At 40.6% G+C, this 20577-nt stretch overlaps 1 protein-coding gene across 1 annotated transcript in view; it reads right to left on the bottom strand.

Moving 5' to 3' along the window:
* The window catches only part of CD109 (CD109 molecule), a 123290-nt gene extending 105927 nt beyond the window's left edge, over positions 1–17363 (bottom strand). Inside the window, exons 1-3 of the mRNA XM_028510864.2 lie at positions 17276–17363; positions 16910–17115; positions 15639–15811 (exon numbers count right to left, since the gene is read on the bottom strand). Of these exons, the coding sequence (XP_028366665.1) occupies positions 15639–15811; positions 16910–16983 (247 nt within the window). The 5' untranslated portion in view covers positions 16984–17115; positions 17276–17363. The remainder of the gene's footprint in view (positions 1–15638; positions 15812–16909; positions 17116–17275) is intronic.
* Positions 17364–20577: the final 3214 nt, after the last annotated feature.

The raw sequence follows: 20577 nt of genomic DNA, 5'->3' as shown, positions 1-20577 counted from the left end.
TTCTTGCTCTTTCTATTTTCCTTCTGGCATCCCTAGAATACTGGACCTCTTGAAGTTGTCTCAGAGGCTTCTCACGCTATCTTCATTTTTTTTTTTGGACTGTCTTTTCTTCTTGTTGTTCTGGTTAGTTGTTTTTTGCTTCCTTATGTTCCAAATCATTGACTTGATTCTTGGCTTCATCCACTCTACTGTTGTTTCCCTGTAAATTGTTCTTTATTTCAATTAGTGTATCCTTCATTTCTGACTGGACTTTTTATTGCTCTTGAGGTCCTCACTAAGTTCCTCGAGCATCCTTATAACCAGTGTTTTGAACTCCACATCTGATAGATTGCTTATCTCCCTTTTGTTTAGATCTTTTTCTGGAGTTTTGATCTGTCCTTTCCTTTGGGCCATATTTCTTGGTCACCTCATTTTGGCCTCCCTGTGTTTGTTTCTATGTATATAAGTAGAGCTGCTATGATTCCTTGTCTCCATAACATGGCCTAAAATAGCAGGTATCCTCTAAGGTCCAGTGGTACAGCCTCCCCTGTCATCCAAGCTGGCGCACGTGAGGTGTTCCCTTTGTATGGACTGAGCACACCCTCCTATTGTAGTTGAACCCTGACTGCTGTTGGCAGGTCATAGGAGGTATTTACCCAAGCCAGTCAGCTGCAAGAACTGACTGTGACCACCAGCTTCTGCCCTCTGTGGAGGGTCAGCTATGCAGGTGCAGGACAGTGGTGCTCCACTGTGGTCTGCAGATGTCCACTGAGTGCTCAGGCTCTAGGGTTTCCCAGGTAGTACAGACCAATGTCATCCCCCACCTGTATTCTCTCCAGGGCCACCCTACATGAGTTTTAAAGCAATCTAAGATGGCTGCTACTTGTGCAGCGTTTAGGGATTTCCGGGCAAAGCCAAGCTGTAAATCTAGGCTGGCTGCTGCTAGTGCCACACTTGGGACCACGTAGCAAGAGGTATGGGGTCTGGGGGCCACTGAGGCTAGCTGTTGCTTGTTTGACAGGATGTAGGAAGTTGTGAAGCATGAGCCAAGACCAGTCATTCATACAGAAGAGTAAAGGTTAACAGTTTGGATGGGCCCATAAGTTTGGTGGGAGGGAGCCTCAGAGGATCTCCAGGGTGGGGTAAACAGCATGAGCCAGGTTGATGGAGTCTCAGAGATGGCACTTGCCTGCCTACTTTGTGGCTCTGTGGGGGGAGGGCTCAGCAAAAGGACAGTGGACTCTGCCCACTTTTCTGTCTGTGAGAAATCTGTCCCCCAGCTCCTGCCTTGATGCCAGACACTTCAGTTCCTCCCTGTATGCCACTGGTGTCTTTCAAGTGGCTACCCTGGTGCTGGAGCTCAGAGGGAGTGAGTCTGAATAAGTCCATGTTTGGGTTCTTTAAGGAGAATGGCTTGGGACTCCAGAAGTTTCTTCCACTGACTTAATCTCTGCTGGTTTTTACAGCCAGAAGTTATGGGGACTTATGTTCCTGGCACTGGAACCCTGGGTTGGGGGTCCTGTTGTGGGGCTGGGATTCCTCACTCGAAGATATCCCTCCTGAACTTTTATCTACTACACATGGATATGGGAGCAGTCTGTTCCACATCTCTGCCTCTCCTTTAATGTAGCTCTTACTAGAGTCAAACCTTTGGCAAGTTTTTGTCAAGAAATTGGAATGGGATTGACACATGCCTGAGTCCCACTGCTCTGACACATGAACCATGTCCTTTCACAGACTCAGGAAAGACACAGCCAGAAACAGAAGCTGCCTCCAAAAGCTGATTCTTGCTCAATTCAGAGAGTGACTCAAGGTTGGGTGATCTGATTTAAGGCCCACACACTGGTCTCATGTGTCCTTATTAAAGGTCAACTGTGAGTCCTTGACATTTTTTTTTCTACTTTCTTTCCTCTAAATTTACAAATGCAGCCTGGAATCTCCTAGGCACTTATTAAGTTTTATTTGAAAGTCCTAACATTCTAACAAAAATTTATACAACGAAAACATAAAACTGAGGGTGGTGTAGTAGGAGTGTAGATGAGGAATAGTAATGTCTTTCTCTCCTGTTGCTAGGCTAAGGATGAGATACTCAGTATTTACAAGTTGTTGTGAACTTTTTTTCTCTTTTTGGCAAGATTCCAGTCAGACATGGGAAATAGTCAGCACCTCATGAAACCCTGCATGCACTCTTTTAAATCACTGAGCAAAGACATAGTCTGTTATGTAAAGTCCTTCTTGATCTTACTATAGGTAACTTTGTAAAACTCCTATCATTTCTGTGTATAACCAGAGAAAGTCAGTCTTAACACCCTTCAGACACTTTCTCTCCCCAGCACCACTAAACCACTCAAAAGAAACCTTGTGTTCAGGCTTCTCACTTGGCACAAGCCTGAGTGCTGGCCTTTTGATTTACAAATAGAGTTGATGCTATTTTTAAATTGTATAAATAGCATACACAAAAACTAACCTTTCCTTAACTTTTTAAACACACTCTGTAACACCATATGCTGCCTCTTCTGACATCTGTGCTCACAAAATAGCTCTGTGGAAGAACATTGAAAGGAAGGAGTACTATGTAACTGGAAATCCACTGGGTCCAGAAATATCCTCTATGGAAAAAAAAAGACTTTCTACATAATATATGCCCGACTTAGTATTTACTGCTTAATTATTTCTGGCAACTCTCTGCTATTCAATAATATACTGTTGTGGGTAAAAAAGAGCCACACACTAAACCTGACAAGTTCAGGGGAGGCTTGCATGGCAGCCTTACAAACTCAGAGTCCTGAAGTAACTACACAGTGATAGGGGAACTCAAGTGTTAAAAAAATTTAGCCTTAGTTGATAGGCTTAAGTGATTAATGCATGTGGAAAGCTATTATTCCAGGAACTGGAATACATGACTCCAGGAGATGACAAGGAAGTCAGCCTTTGTACCCCAAGAGGTCTGCGATTGATGGAGATTGTATATGAACCACTGTGCTCTAAGGAGGGAACGCTCCTGATGCAGATGAAGAATTGTTGATCAACAGATAAAGGTGTGCTAGGCCAATTGATGCCAGGCTGCAACTCTTATAGAGTTAACCTTTTTCCCAAACCCCTTACCTACCCTTTCTTCTCCTTATAAAAAGGTATACTTGAAATGAGATGTTAAGACAATTTTTGAGGGTACATAACCCTCCATCTTCTCAGATCACTGGTATGTGAATAAAGTTGCCCACAAAGACCCAATCTTTGTTTCTATGTATTGGTTCTGGTAGTGACAGGCAGCATGAATGCAAGCTTTTCTGGTTTCTGTAGAATGGTCTAAAATTAAAATTTCTTAGCTAAAAGCAAACCATGGCAGGTAGTCCTGTCCTAGATGAGTATCTTCCTTGATGTTCTTTACCTTAACTGAGCCTGTCAATTGTCTTTTTGCATCTAAAATAGCATGCCTTTGGAATGTCTGAGTAATCCCTTTTCCCAGACCCCTTGGGGCACCATCTCCCACCAGAATCCCTCATTGTTATCTTGTTCCCCCACATACTATCTCTATGTGCTATAACTGTGAATTGTTAACTATCCTTTATCCACCAATGCAAAAGAAGTATTTGTCTCTTCATTTTACTCTTCATCCAATCCCAGAGATTTCCCCACTTTACTTTCTCCCACCCCCCTAATCTATCACCACTGAATTTCACGTAACTCCCTGTATAACTGCCATTCTCTGGAGCATTTTCTCCATTTGTTGAGATTTTACTTCCTGGCAATTATTGTCAGTTTGGCTCAAATAAACTCATATGAATTATTATAGTCACAAATGTAAAAGAAATATGCATCTATCTGTTTCATTTTTTTATCTAATCCCAGAGATTTCCCTGCTTTGCTCTCTCCCACCTTCCTAATACATCACCTAATGAGCCTCATGTAACCTCCTTACATCATTCCCTTTGACTCTAACATATAAAATAAGTGGTAGCCCTGGCTGGTGTGGCTCAGTTGACTGGAGCATTGTCCCATAAACCAAAAGGTTGTGGGTCTGATTCTCAGTCAGGACACATGTATACGTTGCGGTTAAAAGAGTCTACTGAGAGGCAACTAATTGATGTTTCTCTTTCACATCAATGTTTCTCTCTCTCTCCCCCTCCTTCTGTTTCTTTCTCTTTTTTTAAGATTTTATTTATTTATTTTAGAGAGAGGGAAATGGAGGGAGAAAGAGAGGGAGAGAAACATTGATGTGCAAAAGAAACATAAACTGGTTGCCTCTCACACACCCAAAACTGGGGACCTGGCCAGCAACCCAGGCATGTGCCCTGACCAGGAACCGAACTGGTAACCTTTCACTTTGCAGCCAACCAACTGAGCCACACCAGTCAGGGCTCTAAAAAAAGCAGTGAAAAAATGTCTTTGGGTGAGGATTTAAAGAAACTTAAGTGGTAAAATTGCCATTTTCCAGAGCATTTCCTCAATCCATTAAGGTTTTGCTTCCCAGCAATGGTCATCAGTTTGGCTCAAATAAGCTCACAAAAATGCTCTACAGGTCTGAACATTTCTTACATTCACAATAGGTGGGAAAATAAAAAGAACAATATTTTGTGACACGTGGAAATTAGATGAACTCCGAATTCAAGTTCCATAAATAAAGATCTGATGGTACACAAGCACACTCATCCACAGTGCACTGTGGATGGCTACACGCACCACAAAGGCAGAGCTGACCAGATGCCGCAAAACCATAAGGCCACTCAAACCTACGATGTTTACTATCAAGATCTTTGCACAGATGGCCGTCTTTTCAGGGAGACTTCTTCCTTCCCCAAGGGATACAGAATGAGATTGAAGGCCCACTCAAGTCAGAGTCAAACAGCCATCGACACAGAGACCTGGCCACACGCCACAGGGCTGAGGGAGGCATCAGTGTGGACTAATACATAACACTGAGAAACATGAGGTACAACATCAGTGACACTCCTGAGTGTTTATCACGCGCCAGGCACTATAATGAATGTTGTAAGGCAGTACAACATTCCCTAAAAAGAGGGAAAAAGAAATGGGTGAAATTATTTTAATAACATATTTATTTAACCCAATATATCTAAAATCTAACCACTGACCATGTAATCACTGTAAAAAAATGAGTTTCATTGCATTTTTGGTACTAAGTATACAAAATCCGGTGTGTATTTTACATGCGCAGTCCAACTCAACTTGTACGAACCACATTTCAAAGTGCTCGAAAACTAAACACCTGTGGCTAGTGGCCACCCTACTGGACAGTGCAGTTTTAAAGCACTGTCTCATTTAATTCTCACAACAATTTCCTGAGGTAGGTACTATTATTATTACCATTATAGAAATAAAAAAAATGAGACCAAATGAGATGAAGTGACTTGCTCCAAGGCCACACAGGTAGTGCTAAGGGTTCAATTCCAGTGTGCCCACCGAGCCCCCATTCTGATCCACCGTGTCTCCCAAACTGTACAGGACAGACCCAGCTATGTCTTCCAAACTGTTAGTCCAAACAAGATCTCGTAATCTCTCCCTGTGCCTCCTCTGTAGCTTAGTGCACTCTGGTGTTAGTATTTGAACACATCCACTCACCCATCTTTCCTCCCTTATTCCATGGTATTACCACTTCTCTCCCCCACGTAGCCCTGGAAGCACTCATCCTTCTCCTGTGAATCTGTCTCACATCAATTTGATCATTAGTCCAGCCAGAAGAATTTAGAAAAACAAGAAGGAAAATTACTTTTCCTGCCCCACACTGCCACCATGAACAGCCCCTTTCTCCTCTCTTATGTGCTCCTTCCCCCCATACCAATGTAAGTATCATCTTCGAGTTCCAATGTTCCCCAGTCCCGCAGGGACCCAGCTTAGGGCACCGCCAGGGAACATCCCCAGTGTGTGCTACTCTCTCCAACTGGCCACTACTTTTAACGTTTAGTCCCACTTCCAATAAAGAGACTTGTACAGTCTGTACAAGTTAGAGTCAGATAGATTCACTATGGCAAAGTTTTCCTAAAACCATATTTCAATTGTAGCCTCTTTATCTCAAGTTCATACCTCAAAATATTTCTTTCCTTACTCATCCTCTTCTATTTCTTTCTTACATCAAAGAAAAAGTACACTTTTTTTAAGAACTCACCTGAGCTCCTGGTCCCAATCCCACCACCTCTTGCCATAAATTATCCACCCCTCCCTTTTGCATCAACAATTTTACCTCTCACTGGGCCTTTTAACAGACCTCTCTCCTTTCCACTGTCAAACTTCTGCAGAGTGATCTACACTTTCTGATTATATTTTCGCACCACCCACCTATCACTTAAAACTTGGCTTTTCCTCTCAACTTAAAACTATTCACTTGAGGATCACCAGTGTCTCTTCCTTTGCCCTTCTCTTCTCTTCTCTGACCTTCTGGGACTCGGAACTATTAAAACCTCTGTAACTCCCTTGGTTTCTGAGACATCTCCCCATCTTCAATCCATCTCTGTCTCCAGCTGCTCAGTGTCTATCCACTGCATTGAGTTCTCCACCTCCTCCCAGCCTCCGTTGTTAGTCTTGTTCTTTTCAGAAGTGTCGTCTCTCTTGTACCTCTCATGCATTCCCACTGAGACTTCAAATACTGCCTGCCTCTTTGAAAACAATGCCTTAAACTCTCTCCCTCCCTATAGTTTCAAAGCTACCTGCTGAACATCTCCATCTGAATGTCTCTCAAATTTATACCTAAAGCAGAATGTAACATCTTTTCAGAAAACACACACATAAACCACTATCTCCTTCTCACGACCTCACTCTTAAACACTGCCTCTATGCTCTGGCACACCCTTCCCTTCTCTAGTATGAAAAGTGACTGTTCCCACTAAAATGCCAATATGTCAGCAGAGGTGGAACATTTATGAATGGATATTTGTATGGCTCTGGATGTAAAAGGTAAAACAGTACCATGTACAGGGTTATGCATAATAAGTACTATTTACAAACCACATTGAATTTTTTATACAAACAAAAATAAAAACTCTCCAGCCTTCTGCACTTTTATTACATGTTATCCTTCCAAAACCTCTAAACGTCCTCTAATGCCTTCCTTCCTCTTATTCCCCACCCCTCATTTATTCACATTTCACACAGAGCAAATAATAAATGAATGGGAGAAATCCCCATTTCACTGGCTAGTTGTCACTGGGGAACTAGTTTCAGCATTGCAAAGTCCTCTTAAAAACAAAGCAGCGATTTTCAACCAGTGTGCTGCAAGAATTTTTAAAACACACAGTACCTGAGTATTTAGTCAGGGGCACTGACCTCTTTTCCCTTAGATTGTCAAATTTTAAAAAAAAATTGACAATAGCCAGTACAACAACAGCCATCCGGTATGAACAAATCAAAATTATACCTATTTTTGGTCAAACTGGCAAAAAATATCTTTTTAGTGTGCCATAGAATTTTAGTAATTAGCTTATGTGTACATGAGATGAAAAAGGTTGAAAATCAGTCACAAAAAGGATCAAACAGCCACTCAGCCCAGATTCTTAGGATCTGATTTCTATTTCCACCACAACCCTCAGTGAGTCACTGGAAAGTGACTCATTACGTGTTAGAAGAGAAGCTGCAAAACGTTTACTGCAAACATTTATCTTGGACTTTAAAGAACCAGTATGTTCACTTTCAACTTCGCTCAATCACTGATTCATAATCAAACCCAAGTCTCTCCCCAGGTTAAAATTAACACCAATGCTGAGGGTTGGGGGCTGCTTAAAAGGCAAATATGGAAGGCAGGGGGCCTTCTCTCAGCTGTGGTGAATCACCATCAACTTGCAAAGACATGCCTCTCACTCAGGATTTCTGGTACTGGATAAAGAACAATTCCTTGGACACTAAAGAGCAGTTGTCCTCAGTTTAAAATGTCTAAGAATCACCTGTGGTGATTGCTTAAAACAAAGTTTAGATTCCTAGACCTTACCCTTGCCTTCAGGAGGTAGCCACAAAGCTATATTGTTTTAATAAGTACTACTTGAACTTTGAGAAACACAGCCACAGAAATTAATTTGAGAAAGATCTATGAGGCTCCTAGCCTTACCCCACCCTCACCCCAGTGCAGAGCCATTAGTACATAACGAGCAACTCCACCTTGAGCTGAAATAAGAAACTTGCACAAAAATGCAGGTAAGCGTTTTCAAACTCCTTAGTTAGCCTTGTTTCCTTCCGTATCAAAAAAAAAAAACAAACAAACAAAAACCCACGCCCTGGCTGGTGTGACTCAGTGGACTGAGAGCCAGACAGCAAACCAAACGGTCACCAGTTCAATTCCCTGTCAGGGCACATGCCTGGGTTGCAGAACCACATATCGATGTTTCCCCCTTTCTCCTTTCCTTCCCCTCTCTAAAAACAATAAATAAATAAATAAATAAATAAATAAATAAATAAATAATTTTTTTAAGAAAACCCAACATTTGCAAACATATCCCTGGTCTTATACGTGGTTCTCCGTGTGTTATGAAAATTTCCCAGAGTAAAATGGAAATGGTATTGGTCTGCAAATTTGGGGACCTGCAATCTGTTTCCACCAAGTGATTCCACCTTAGGCAAGTCACCAAACACCAAACCTCAGCCTCTTCAGCCATAAATTAGGTGATCAAATTGGGTTATCTCTGAGGTCCTGTCCAGCTCCAAAATTCTATGAAGCTCACAGTAAGTTAGAAGGAGAACTAGCATTGCATCTTGAGATTCTTCTTTCAGATTATGTTTCATTAGATCCAGGACTAAACTCCCACCAGCAAACATGAAAATAATTTTGTGATTTTTTAAAATATATTTTTAAAGATTTTTATTTATTCTTTAGATAGTGGGGTCAGGAAGGAGAAAAGGTGGAAGAGAAACATCGATGTGTGAGAAAAATATTGATCAGTTACCTCTCACATGCCCCAAACTAGGGACTTGGCCCACAACCCCGGCATGTGCCCTGACTGGGAATCAAACCAGCAACCTTTCAGTTCACAGGCTGGCACTCAATCCACTGAGCCACACCATCCAGGCTGAAGATGATTTCAGAAGAAAATGACTGATACAACTTTGCATTGATATTCCAAAATAAAGCAAATGAAAACTATTCCATGCTTTTCCAGGCAGTAGAAAACCTTCAAATTCAGAAACAACAGAACCAAATTCAAATTCAAGCTTTATTATTTGCTACTGTGTTAAGTCAAAAAAATTGCTCTCTCTTAGTGTCAGTGTAGTGCCTTTTTCATGGGGTCATTGAAGTTAAATATGGTGCAGAAAGCCCCTTGCACTATGGGGAACTCAATAATTAATACGTTAAATCCTTTTCCATTCTCTCCCAGTGATGTGTCCTTTATAGAGTTCGAGATCATCCCAATAGGTGATTAATAATTGCCTCTGACATGATTGTTGCAATTCTCGCCTAATAACAACAGCTACCATTTTCCTGAATAATTCCCATGTGTTACGTGCTTTAAACATGTTAGCTCACTTAATTCTTACAATAGGTATATAATTGTAAAAGGCAGAAACCACCATTCTTCAGATAATAAAACTGAAGCCTGTTGAGATCATGACTGTCCACAGCCACACAACCACAAATGAAGCACATTCAGGTAGACTGGCTTCAGAGCCCAAGTACATCATGGTTACCACACTATGGTCCTTTATCCTCAGGCACCACCTACCTATTTATACATACCACACACAATAGCAAAGACATGTGAATTAAGAGCCCACACCCTTTAATAATTCTCACATAACTGCAAGTTCAGACTGAGCTCCACTGGCAAAGCTGCCTGTGAAAACCTGCCCTGGGAGACCTGCCCACACACCACACTCATTAATCTACTTTCATAAAAACCATGGGACTGATTTTGAGCTACAAGCTATGAAACATATGATCAGGATCTTTGTTCTCACCAGTACTGAATGAATTTTTTTGAAGTTTTTGGTTAATATCCCAATTTAAGAACTACTGATTTCCCAGCCTTACTTGATCTACATGGAAAATGTAGATCTACATACCGTATAGTCAATGTGGAAAAGAAAGAAAACCATAGAGGACAAAGAAGAATTTTTAATTCTTAAAAAAATAGAAGGTAAATGCCCCACTAACTCTACAAGATTCAGTGCAAAAAGAAAAAGCACATCATTAAAGAATTTAGACACACTCAGAGAGTCGGTCTCACCCCAATACCTCAGTAGGAAGATGGAAGTGGTCTTGGCACTACAAATAAATGGTGCCTCCAGAGCAGCAGGCACTCACTAGGAGATGTTCTGCTCTTTAATACAATGGATGATAAGATTATGGACCTAGCTAGTTCTATCCACCAAAGAGACATTGATGGTGAGACTGGTAATGATGGTGGTGGTGATGGTGGTGGTGGCAATAATGACCAGTATATTTACATGTCTGAATCTCACCACTTAAAAGACATTAATACATCTTTAGACAACTGCACAGAATTTAGCAGAAACACTTTTTCTAAAGGGCTATGGTTCAGAAAAATATAAATGATCCCTAATAAATGTAGGATACGTTACAAACGAATAAATTAACTACAATGCAATCTATGCTACTCGTCTCAAGGACATAAATGCAAACAGAATTTTCCCCATATCTTCAAACAAATGAACTCTTCCTTGAGAACAAGCCATAGTTTTTGCATTTATTAAGGTATAATCTACAGTTCAAACCCTTTAGCTATTACTATTTCTGACAAAAAATTAAGCTACAAATGCATTCTGATTATGGTGAACACTGCCCTGCCCCCTAAATTTCCAAGAAGACCAGTAGAAACAGTCACTTAGAAACAGCCACTTAGAAACAGTCCCCATCCTTACCCAGCTGTGCTAGAAGATGAAGCTTTGTCAAAATTCTTGGAGGGCTTCATAAAAAAGTGATGAAATAATCAGACATAAAATGTATTTACTTGTTTGTGTTTATGTGGTTTAAAATGGAATGTGGTTAAATTGGGAATAATAATGAGCTCTGGCTGGGTAGCTCAGTTCCTTAGAGCATTGTTCCTATAGGCCAAGGTTGCAGGTTCTATCCCTGGTCAGGACACATACAAGAATCAATCAATGAATGCCTAAATAAATGGAACAACAAATTGATGCTCCTTTCTCTCTCTCCTCCCCCCACTCTCTCAAATATCAATAAATAAAAAATTTTAATGAATAAAAATGAATCCTAGCAAGATCCAGACCCCACTGATTTAGAAGTTCTCTTTTATCTACATATAGTTATAACCGGAGAAGTCAGAAAAGCAAAGGATATGAAAACAAGAAGGGAGAAATGTCTTGATCCTAAGTCCTCACATTCCAGGAAGCATCTGCTCTGAGAACAATGACTCACAGCCTCTGGTAACAGAATAGCATTCTCCTTTCAAAGTGGAATCATGCTCCCAGCCATGGTATTTTCAATGAAATTGTGTATCAACAGTGTCAAAAACAGCCCCTAAAAGAAACACATTTTCAATCTTTCTTTTTCAAAGATCCATTCTGCTTCCAGGAGTGTTGTCTGACCTAGTCTTGAGTGCTTTAGCCTTCCCAGAAGCATGTGATGGACTCTCTTCCCAAAAGAAAAATCTAAGAATAAAGTTAAAAACCAAGCCACAATAACATGCACCCCCAATGTTGCTACTATTTGCAGAAAAGAGGAAAGGAGACAGAGAAAGGAAATTGCAAAAAAGACAATACAGTGAAAATTCTAGATTAAGAATATGCAAACATCCAAGCAAAGCCCCAACATGTATCAAAATCATCTAAATCTGGCTTACAGTAAAACTACTGCATTGTAGAACCAAAATAATAATTCTTAACAAATAATAGTGAATGTGGAACTACCTTAGGTATTGTCTGCTGTGACTTCATATTTCAATATTTTCTTCATTAATGATAATTAACCATTATCATAAGACCAGGATTCATTCATTTTCAGAAATAATGATTCAGTAATGAAAGTAGAGGTCTGCCTCATGTAAAAAGGTAATGATGCTTCCTGCATCTTCTTCTTTAGGATTATTACACAATACATTCCTTATAATATTAACAGCTGTTGTTTTTTGAGGGCCTGGTAGGTGTGGAATACTGATTTTAACTTGGTAACTATCCTGGAAATTAAATTTCATTAACCCCAGGTTACAGGTGAGAGAAACTGAGGTTCAGAGCAGTTAAGTAACCTGCCCAAGATCACACAACTTTTACTGCTGCTCAGTCTCAGATCTTAAGCACTAACTGACATTTCCTCTTTCAGGGAAATGAGGCCTCCCTTTTTCCTGACCCAGTGCCCTGGCCCCTGCACACATTACCTCTTCCTGACTCTTGTCCCAAACTTATCCACCCAGTTAATCAGTTTCCAGTGAGGAAAGAATAGCAAATATCAAGCAACTTTGATTTTATCTCATTTCATGATTGTGTTAATTTCCCTATGCTGGTAGAGTATAAATATTTATACCACGATGAACTGTTGTGAAATTCCATCCATCCATTATGTGCCCTACATATTTTTTTTATTGTATTTTAATCATTGTTCAAGTACAGTTTTCTCCCACCTACTCCCATTCCAGCCCACCCACCCAACCCTCCCCTCTTCCCCCCTCATTACCCCCCACCCCTAGTTTTTGTCCATGTGTCCTCCAAATTTGTTCCTGTAAACCCTACCCATTCCCCCCTGAAATTCCCTCTTCTCTCCCCTCTGGTCACTGTCAGACTATCCCCTATTTCAGTGTCTTTGGTTATATTTTGCTTGTTTTTTTTGTTTTGTTGTTTAGGTTCCTGTTAAAGGTGATATCATGTGGTATTTGTCTTTCACTGCCTGGCTTGTTTCACTTAGCATAATGCTTTCCAGCTCCATCCATGCTGTTGCAAAGGGTAGGAGCTCCTTCTTTCTTTCTGCTGCATAGAATTCCATTGTGTAAATGTACCACAGTTTTTTGATCCATTCATTTACTGATGGGCATCTAGGTTGCTTCCAGCACCTAGCTATTGTAAATTGTGCTGCTATGAACATCGGGGTGCAAATGTTCTTTTTTTTTAACATAACTCTTAACACTATAGGAATTTGTGCCTCAATTTCTGGCTTCTGACTAAACATCTAAACATTCTTCTAGTTAACAGGGTTTACAGTTGGGTGATAGGATTATGGGTGATTTTCATTTATTTCCTTTACTCCCAGTGTTTAACAGATTGTAAGCACTGAGCATATAGTACTCTTTCAATTAGGAAAAAAATACAATAAAGGTTATTTTGCTGAAAAAAAGTTTATTTACCCGCCCCCCACCAAAAAATTATTTTCCCCTTAGTATTAAAAAAGAAGATATTCATTGACCCAATAATCCTAGGCCAGGTTACAATACAAACTTGAAACAAAAGATTCTTTCATAAATGGCTCCCACTCTTACATTATTTTTTTGTTACTTTAAATATTAAGAAATATGCCCTAGCTGGTGTGGCTCAGTGAATTGAGTGCTGGCCTGCAAACCAAAGGGTCACCAGTTCAATTACCAGTCAGGGCACATGCCTGGGTTGCCGGCCAGGTCCCCACTGGGGGGCTCACTAGAGGCAACAACACACTGATGTTTCTCTCCCTCTCTCCCTCCCTCCTTTCCCCTCTCTCTAAAAATAAATAAATAAAAACTAAAAATAAATAAATATTAAGAAATATTTCAGCGGCTCTGCTTTGCCAACCTGCTGCCATCAGAGTTCCCCATAATATAATTAATCATTTTCTATAAGAAAAGGGAGTTCTGGCCAAAATGGAGGCATAGTAGATATGCTTTGCCTCCTCACACAACCAAGTTAAAAACAAAAACCAACCAGAAGTGCTAGAAAATCAAACTGTATGAAAGTCCGACAACCAAGGAGTAAAAGAAGAAACACTCATCCAGACTGGTGTGACTAGACAAAGAAATATGACACAAATGAAAACACAGATCCAGAAAAAGAACTAAGCAACAAGGAGATAGATAACCTATCAGATGTAGAATTCAAAACACTGGTAATCAGGATGCTCACAGAAATGGTTGAGCATGGTCACAAAATAGAGGAAAAAGTGAAGGCTATGCAATGCAATAGAGAAAAATACACAGGAAACCAACAGTGAAGGGAAGGAAACAAGGACTCAAATCAATGATTTGGAACCAAAGGAAGAAATAAACATTCAACCAAAACAAAATGAAGAAACAAGAATTCAAAAAAAAATGAAGAGGCTTAGGAATCTCTGGGACAACTTTAAACGTTCCAACACCCAAATTATAGGGGTGCCAGAAGGAGAAGAGGAAGAGCAAGAAATTGAAAACTTATTTGAAAAAATAATGAAGGAAAACTTCCCCAATCTGGTGAAGGAAATATACATGCAAGTCCAGGAAGCTCAGAGAGTCCCAAAGAAGTTGGACCCAAAGAGACACACATCAAGACACATAGTAATTAAATTACCCAAGATTAAAGATAAGGAGAAAAGCTTAAAAGCAGCAAGAGAAGAGAGAGTTACCACAAAGGAGTTCCCATAAGACTACCAGCTAATTTTTCAAAAGAAACCTTACAGGCAACAAGGGGCTAGAAATTCAAGGGGCTAGTATTCAAAGTCATGAAAAGCAAGAACCTACATCCAAGATTATTCTATCCAGCAAAACTATAATTCAGAATGGAAGGGCAGATAAAGTACTTTTCAGATAAGGTCAAGTTAAAGGAGTTCATCATCACCAAGCCCTTATTATATGAAATGTTAAAGGGCTTTATCTAAGAAAAAGAAGAATATCAAAACTACTCACAGTAAAATGACAACAAACTCACAACTATCAACAATTGAACCTAAAAAAAGAAACAAAAGCAAACTAAGCAAACAACTAAAACAGGAACAGAATCACAGAATTGGAGCGATCACATGAAAGGTTATCAGTGGGGAGATGCAGGGAGGGGGGAAAGGGAGCAAAGGTACAGGGAATAAGAAGCATAAATGATAAGCACGAAATAGACAGGGGGAGGTTAAGAATAGTGTAGGAAATGGAGAAGCCAAAGAACTTACATGTACAACCCCCATGGGCATGAACTAAGGGTGTGGGGGGAATGCTAGAGGGAAGAAGGATACAGGACAGAGGTGAATAAAGGGGAGAATAAAATGGGACAACTGTAATAGCATAATCAATAAAATATACTTAGAAAAAAATTTAATAAAATAAAAATTAAGAAATACTTCATAAAACTGGATTTTTAATTATTGTGTTGCTCTTCTTTTTTCCCATAGGCCTATTTAGTAACGTATACCTAATAAATACTGTTATGTGTGAGACTGTTAACTATACCCATTTCCTCTTTAGGACACACATTTGCCTACATTTCCCAGCCTCCTTTGCAACTAAATGTGACCACTGAAAGAGAAACAAGAATGACACGAGCCAGATCTAGGTCTAGCCCCCCAAAAAAACTCCCACATGAGAAATTCATTGTTCTTTCCCTGCAGGATGATGGAGCCACAAAATGGAAGAACTTCAGCCTCTGAACTGCCACTTGGAAGAACAACCAAGAACACCATTTTGGACTTTACAGGAATATAAGAATTAAAAGTACATTACGTAAGTCATTCCAAATTTGGGGTTTCTCTGTTACCCTACCTAACACATAGCTTTATTAACATGTTCCAATTATTACAGTAGAAGGGTAAAACTCTATGTTGTTTATCTTACCTTTTTCAAAGACTCCTTCTGCTTCCAGGACAGACGTGGTGAGGTTTGCGGCCACCTTGACCAGCTCTGCCTTCACGGTGACCTGTGAGGGGCTGTGTTCCAGGAGCTGTACCCCAATAGTCACATTTCCTCCAGGCCTGATGCTCCCTGGGGCTGTCACCAGAAACCTGGGCCTAAGAGTCCCCAACAAAGGGAAAACACTGTTTTTTATCTTCACATCTCCATTCTTTTGTGACCCTCAAATTTTATAGACAGTGAGATAGGCTCCCTATCTTGTGCCAATTGCAACTGTTCCAATTAATATTGCCCTGCTGCTCCATTTAGCAACTGCACTGAAATGTCATTGAAACAGTAACTCCCGTAAATCAATTTCAATACAGTAATTCCTGTACCACAAGAGTAGGGTCTGTGTTATTACTTCCACCTTACAAACCACAAACAGCACAGGATGAGCCCCAGTGGAGACGGCTCACCCTGGGGCTTGCAGAAGTTACTGACAATGTGCAAGCCTCTAAACTTCTCTTTCACAGAGGACCTCATCCCAGTGTGATTTTTTTTCTTGGCTTAAACACACACACACACGCATAGATTTTGCCTGTTTCTTACTAAAACCTTTATATTTAGGTATTTGCCCAAGAAAAGATCTAACCAATACTACTGATTGAAATATACCATCAGACATTTCACTATCAGTGGTGAAATTTTCAGGTGTAGCAGAGAATAAAAATCGCTAAAACAGCATTTTCTTTGCCCGAGCTAGGAGTTGGGGATCAACTGTAAAAACCTTTAGGAGTGGGGCACTTTCCATTACTTGGGTGCCTCAGTAGTTACCCTTTCTACAATGTCTGCACCTGAACTACACTTGAGTCACCTAAGCTACACTCTGCCAGTGCCAAAGTTGAGACACCTTGTTTAGAAAAACTAGTATCATCTGTCTTTGAGAGAAGAAGGCAGGCACATTGTTTGGGAGCAGCTTAGAAAAATGCAGAGGCACCGCGGACTAAAAATAAAATGACTGTCTTTAGAAAGTACTTATGGCCAGAGAGACGCTTCAACAACTTCATGGGTGAAGAAAATACCGGTAACTGTCTCCCGGAGAACCAAGCTGACGCGACACACGGTCAAACCTTCTGGCAAGTGCCTGGGTGGGGGCTACTACCGCCGCGGGGCCAGTTCCCACCCGCTGCTGAACAGCTACTGGCGCCACCCGCAGCCCCGGTCCGGGCGGACAGCGCGTAGGGCCCGCGTGCCCCGCGCCCCTGCGCTCCTACCCGGGTGCTGCGGCCAGCGCGGCGGTCCACACGCAGACGAGGTGGGCGGCGGTCAGAAGCCCTGGGCCCCGCATCTCGGCAGCGTCTGCCTAGGCGACCGTCGGCTCCCGGGGAAATTCGCGGGCACTACGGGGTGTGGCTTTCCACCTCTTCCCTGACGTTTTTTTTTCCCCTGACTCGAGTTCAGTAGTCTGAAATGGGCGCGCCTAAAAGCAGAGAGAGAGCGAGATCTAAATTGAGACAGGACTTGGTGGCTCCACCCCTCCCACCCGCACCAAATGGCGCTTCTCGCTGCTCAGGCTGCTCTGGTGAACTGCGTAAATCCAGGAGGGTCAGGAAGCTGTCTCTAACTGCAGTCTGCACAACCTGGTCCCAGCATCTCTGCTCCCCACGGAGCACACGGGCGCCCACTTCCCCAGCCCACGGGTTTCTGGGTTTCTCCGGCTGTTTACAGTAGCGTTCTACTAACGATGTCCAGAGTGAGTAAACAGTCTCATCCTTGTGAGGAGAAATTCATAGCAGCTTTGTGAAGTGGAAAAATATTCATCATTGTCCTCCAGACTGTGAGTCAGAATTTTAGAGAAATGGCACACACAAAGATACACACACACACACCCAAACAGGGTGCATTTACCGGGTAGTTGTTTAATGTATATATGAATGTGCATGAGAGAAAACTTTATTACCTTAAAACAAAAATTGAGGTATACTGTTTACCTCACCAGGAAAACGTGGTTTCTCAGCTTACAAAAAAAAATTCTGGCACATGCAAAAGTTAGGTGTTGCTACTTGGAACTCTGAGAAACAATTGGGGAGATGCTTTATACTTTCCACTGTGCCTAAACACACTTGCAACAGAAAAGTATTCATTAGAACTGTGAAGTGTAGAGCAATTTGTGTACACACAGCTAGGCCTGGGCTAGCTCTCCTGTGCAAAGAAGGTCAGTGGTCCTGGCACCCAAGGTTACTTATCTCCAGCTCCTTGTTGCCCTGGCCGTCCGCAGCTCCTCCAGCCAGTTTGTTGGCACTGACACCATCTTCAAATGACTCAGGTTTCACCATGACTACACCATAAAGGCAAGGAACTGCCAAAAACTGTTCAAAACCAGGCACGTTCAGTCCCAGACAACTTAAACTTTGTACTTCATGGAGAAAAGTTTTAGATGGTGACTTTAATGAGGGTGAAATGTAAAAGGAAAAGAGGTCAGCAAAGGAATGTCTCATGACAAAGTTGTGTGCTAAAAAGGGAGAAAGTAGCACCTACACAAACTGTGGTTTTTGGAATCCAGGAACTTACTTTCCTCCCTTTCCTGTTCCACCCTTTTTCACAGAGCTGAACAACTTTTGGAGGTCTCCTATGTCCTTATGTCTCCTACAGGCAGCCTATCTTTAGTGGCGGACTTCCTGTCCAGGCAGGGCTTGGGTATGGGGAAAAGTATATAAGTGGATCTGCGGGTACAGATCTTGTCTCTGACACAGCTGTTAACTGCTAGTCTGGGCTCCTTATCTCTGTTGTTCAAAAAGAAGGACTAGGGTCAAGTGTGAGCCAAGTATCAAATCTAAATCAGTGCTTCTCAAACTCTACCGTCTATGAGAATTACATTAAAATGCAGACACCAATTCAGCAGGCTTGAGATGGGCATTGAGATTCTGCTTTACGTCAGCTTCCAGTGGACCACAGAGTATCTACAGATAGAGGCAACATGAAGGCACTTTTATGGGAAAAGGAAGTTGGAGAAAATTCTTTTCCAGCTTCACTGTATAAGATGGATCAATAAATTCAGATTTATTCTGGAGGCAGGCAAATGTGAAAGGGACTCCAGAAGATTCATTTATAATGTTGCATTCCCAGAAGACTTTCTAGAAACACTTGGAACTGCCCAGTTGTTTTATAAAATTAAGTCTCCGAAGATTTTGTGTGTGTGTGTGTATGTGCAGGTTTTTAAACTAATGCAACCTCCCTGTTTATGCCTTCCTTTTCACAAAATACACTTATCGAAAAGCTTAAAATGAAAAATTTAACCATGTGAATTTGCACAGAGATGATGCTATTACATGTCTGGCACAGATCAGCTACTCAATAAAAGTTTGTTTAAAAAGCTTAATGAACTCAGACAAGAAAAAGTTAAAGGAGTTTATCACAAGCAACTAGTAGTACAAGAAATGTTAGGCTTGAAAAAGGAGGAGGAGATGAAGAAACCAAAATATGAATAATAAAATGGCAATTACTACATACCTATCAATAATTACATCAAATGTAAATGGATTAAATGCTCTACTTGGTTTGAGCATCATCCCAAAACACAAAGATTGTGAGTTTGATCCTCTGGCAGGGCACATACAATAATCAACCAATGAATGCATAAATGAATGGAACAACCTCTCTCCCTCTCTCTCTCTCCCTTTCTCCCTTCCTCTCTCTCTAAAAAAATCAATAATTCTTTATGCTTAAAAAAGACATGGAATGGCTGACTAGATAAGAAAACAAAATCCATGTATGTGGTACCTACAAGAGACTCACCTCAGATTAAAAGATATACACAGACTGAAAGTAAAGGGATGGAAAAAGAAATTTCACACAAATGGGAATGGGGGAAAAAAGCTGGGGAGCAATACATCAGAAAAAATAGACTTTAAAACAGAGGATGTATAACAAGAGACAAAAAGGACCCAGCAATTCCACTTCTGGGTATTTATCCAAAGAAACCCAAAACACTGATTCAAAAGACATATGCATTCATATGTTCAGTGCAGCGTTATTTACAATAGCCAACCTATTGTCCATAGAAGCAACCTAAGTGTCCATCAATAGGCCAATGGATAAAAAAGATGTGCTGCATATATACAACAAAAAATTACTCGGCCATAAAAAGAGTGAAATCTAGCCTTGACAGGTGTGGCTCAGTTTGTTGGCCATTTTCCCTTGACTCGAAAGTTCTCCAGTTTGATTCCTGTCAGAGAGCCTATGCCTGGGCTGAGGGTTTCATCTTTGGTCAGGGCACATTGAAGAGGCAACTGACTGATGTTTCTCTCCCTCCCTCACCCTCTCTCTAAAAATAAATAAATAAAATATTTTTAAGTGAAAACTTGCTATTTGCAACAACATGGATGGACTTAAAGGGTATCATGTTAAGTGAAATAAGTCAGACAAAGAAAAGACAAATAGCATATGATTTCACTTGTATGTAGAACCTAAAAAACATAATAAATGAATGAACAAAACAGAAACAAACTCAGAATCAGAGAGCAACTGATGGTTGCCATATGGAAGGAGAGTTGGGGGGATGAGTGGAAAGAGGAAAGGGACTAAGAAGTACAAATTGGCAGTTACAGAATAGTCATGAGGATGTAAAGTACAGCAGGGGGAAAGTCGTAATATTGTAATAATTATATACGGTGTTAGATGACATGACTTATGGGGTAATCTCTTCATAAGTTACATGAATGTCTAACGACTACATTATATACATGAAACTAATATAATATTGTATGTCAACTGTAACTTAAAAATAAAAAATTATTTTAAAAGATAAAAAATTATTTTAAAAAGTAAAGAAATGTTCATCTACTTTTAGTTAATTAAAAAACATAATAATCTGAGAGTAAATAATAAGAGATTGAGTTAAATAATTATGATATACTTATGCAATAGAATGCTATAAAGTAAT

The sequence above is a fragment of the Phyllostomus discolor genome, chromosome 4 (genome assembly GCF_004126475.2).
Source record: "Phyllostomus discolor isolate MPI-MPIP mPhyDis1 chromosome 4, mPhyDis1.pri.v3, whole genome shotgun sequence".
In the NCBI taxonomy this organism is placed as follows: domain Eukaryota; kingdom Metazoa; phylum Chordata; class Mammalia; order Chiroptera; family Phyllostomidae; genus Phyllostomus; species Phyllostomus discolor.
The sequence above is the reverse complement of the archived record's forward strand: the minus strand, read 5'-3'. Positions and strand labels throughout refer to the sequence as shown.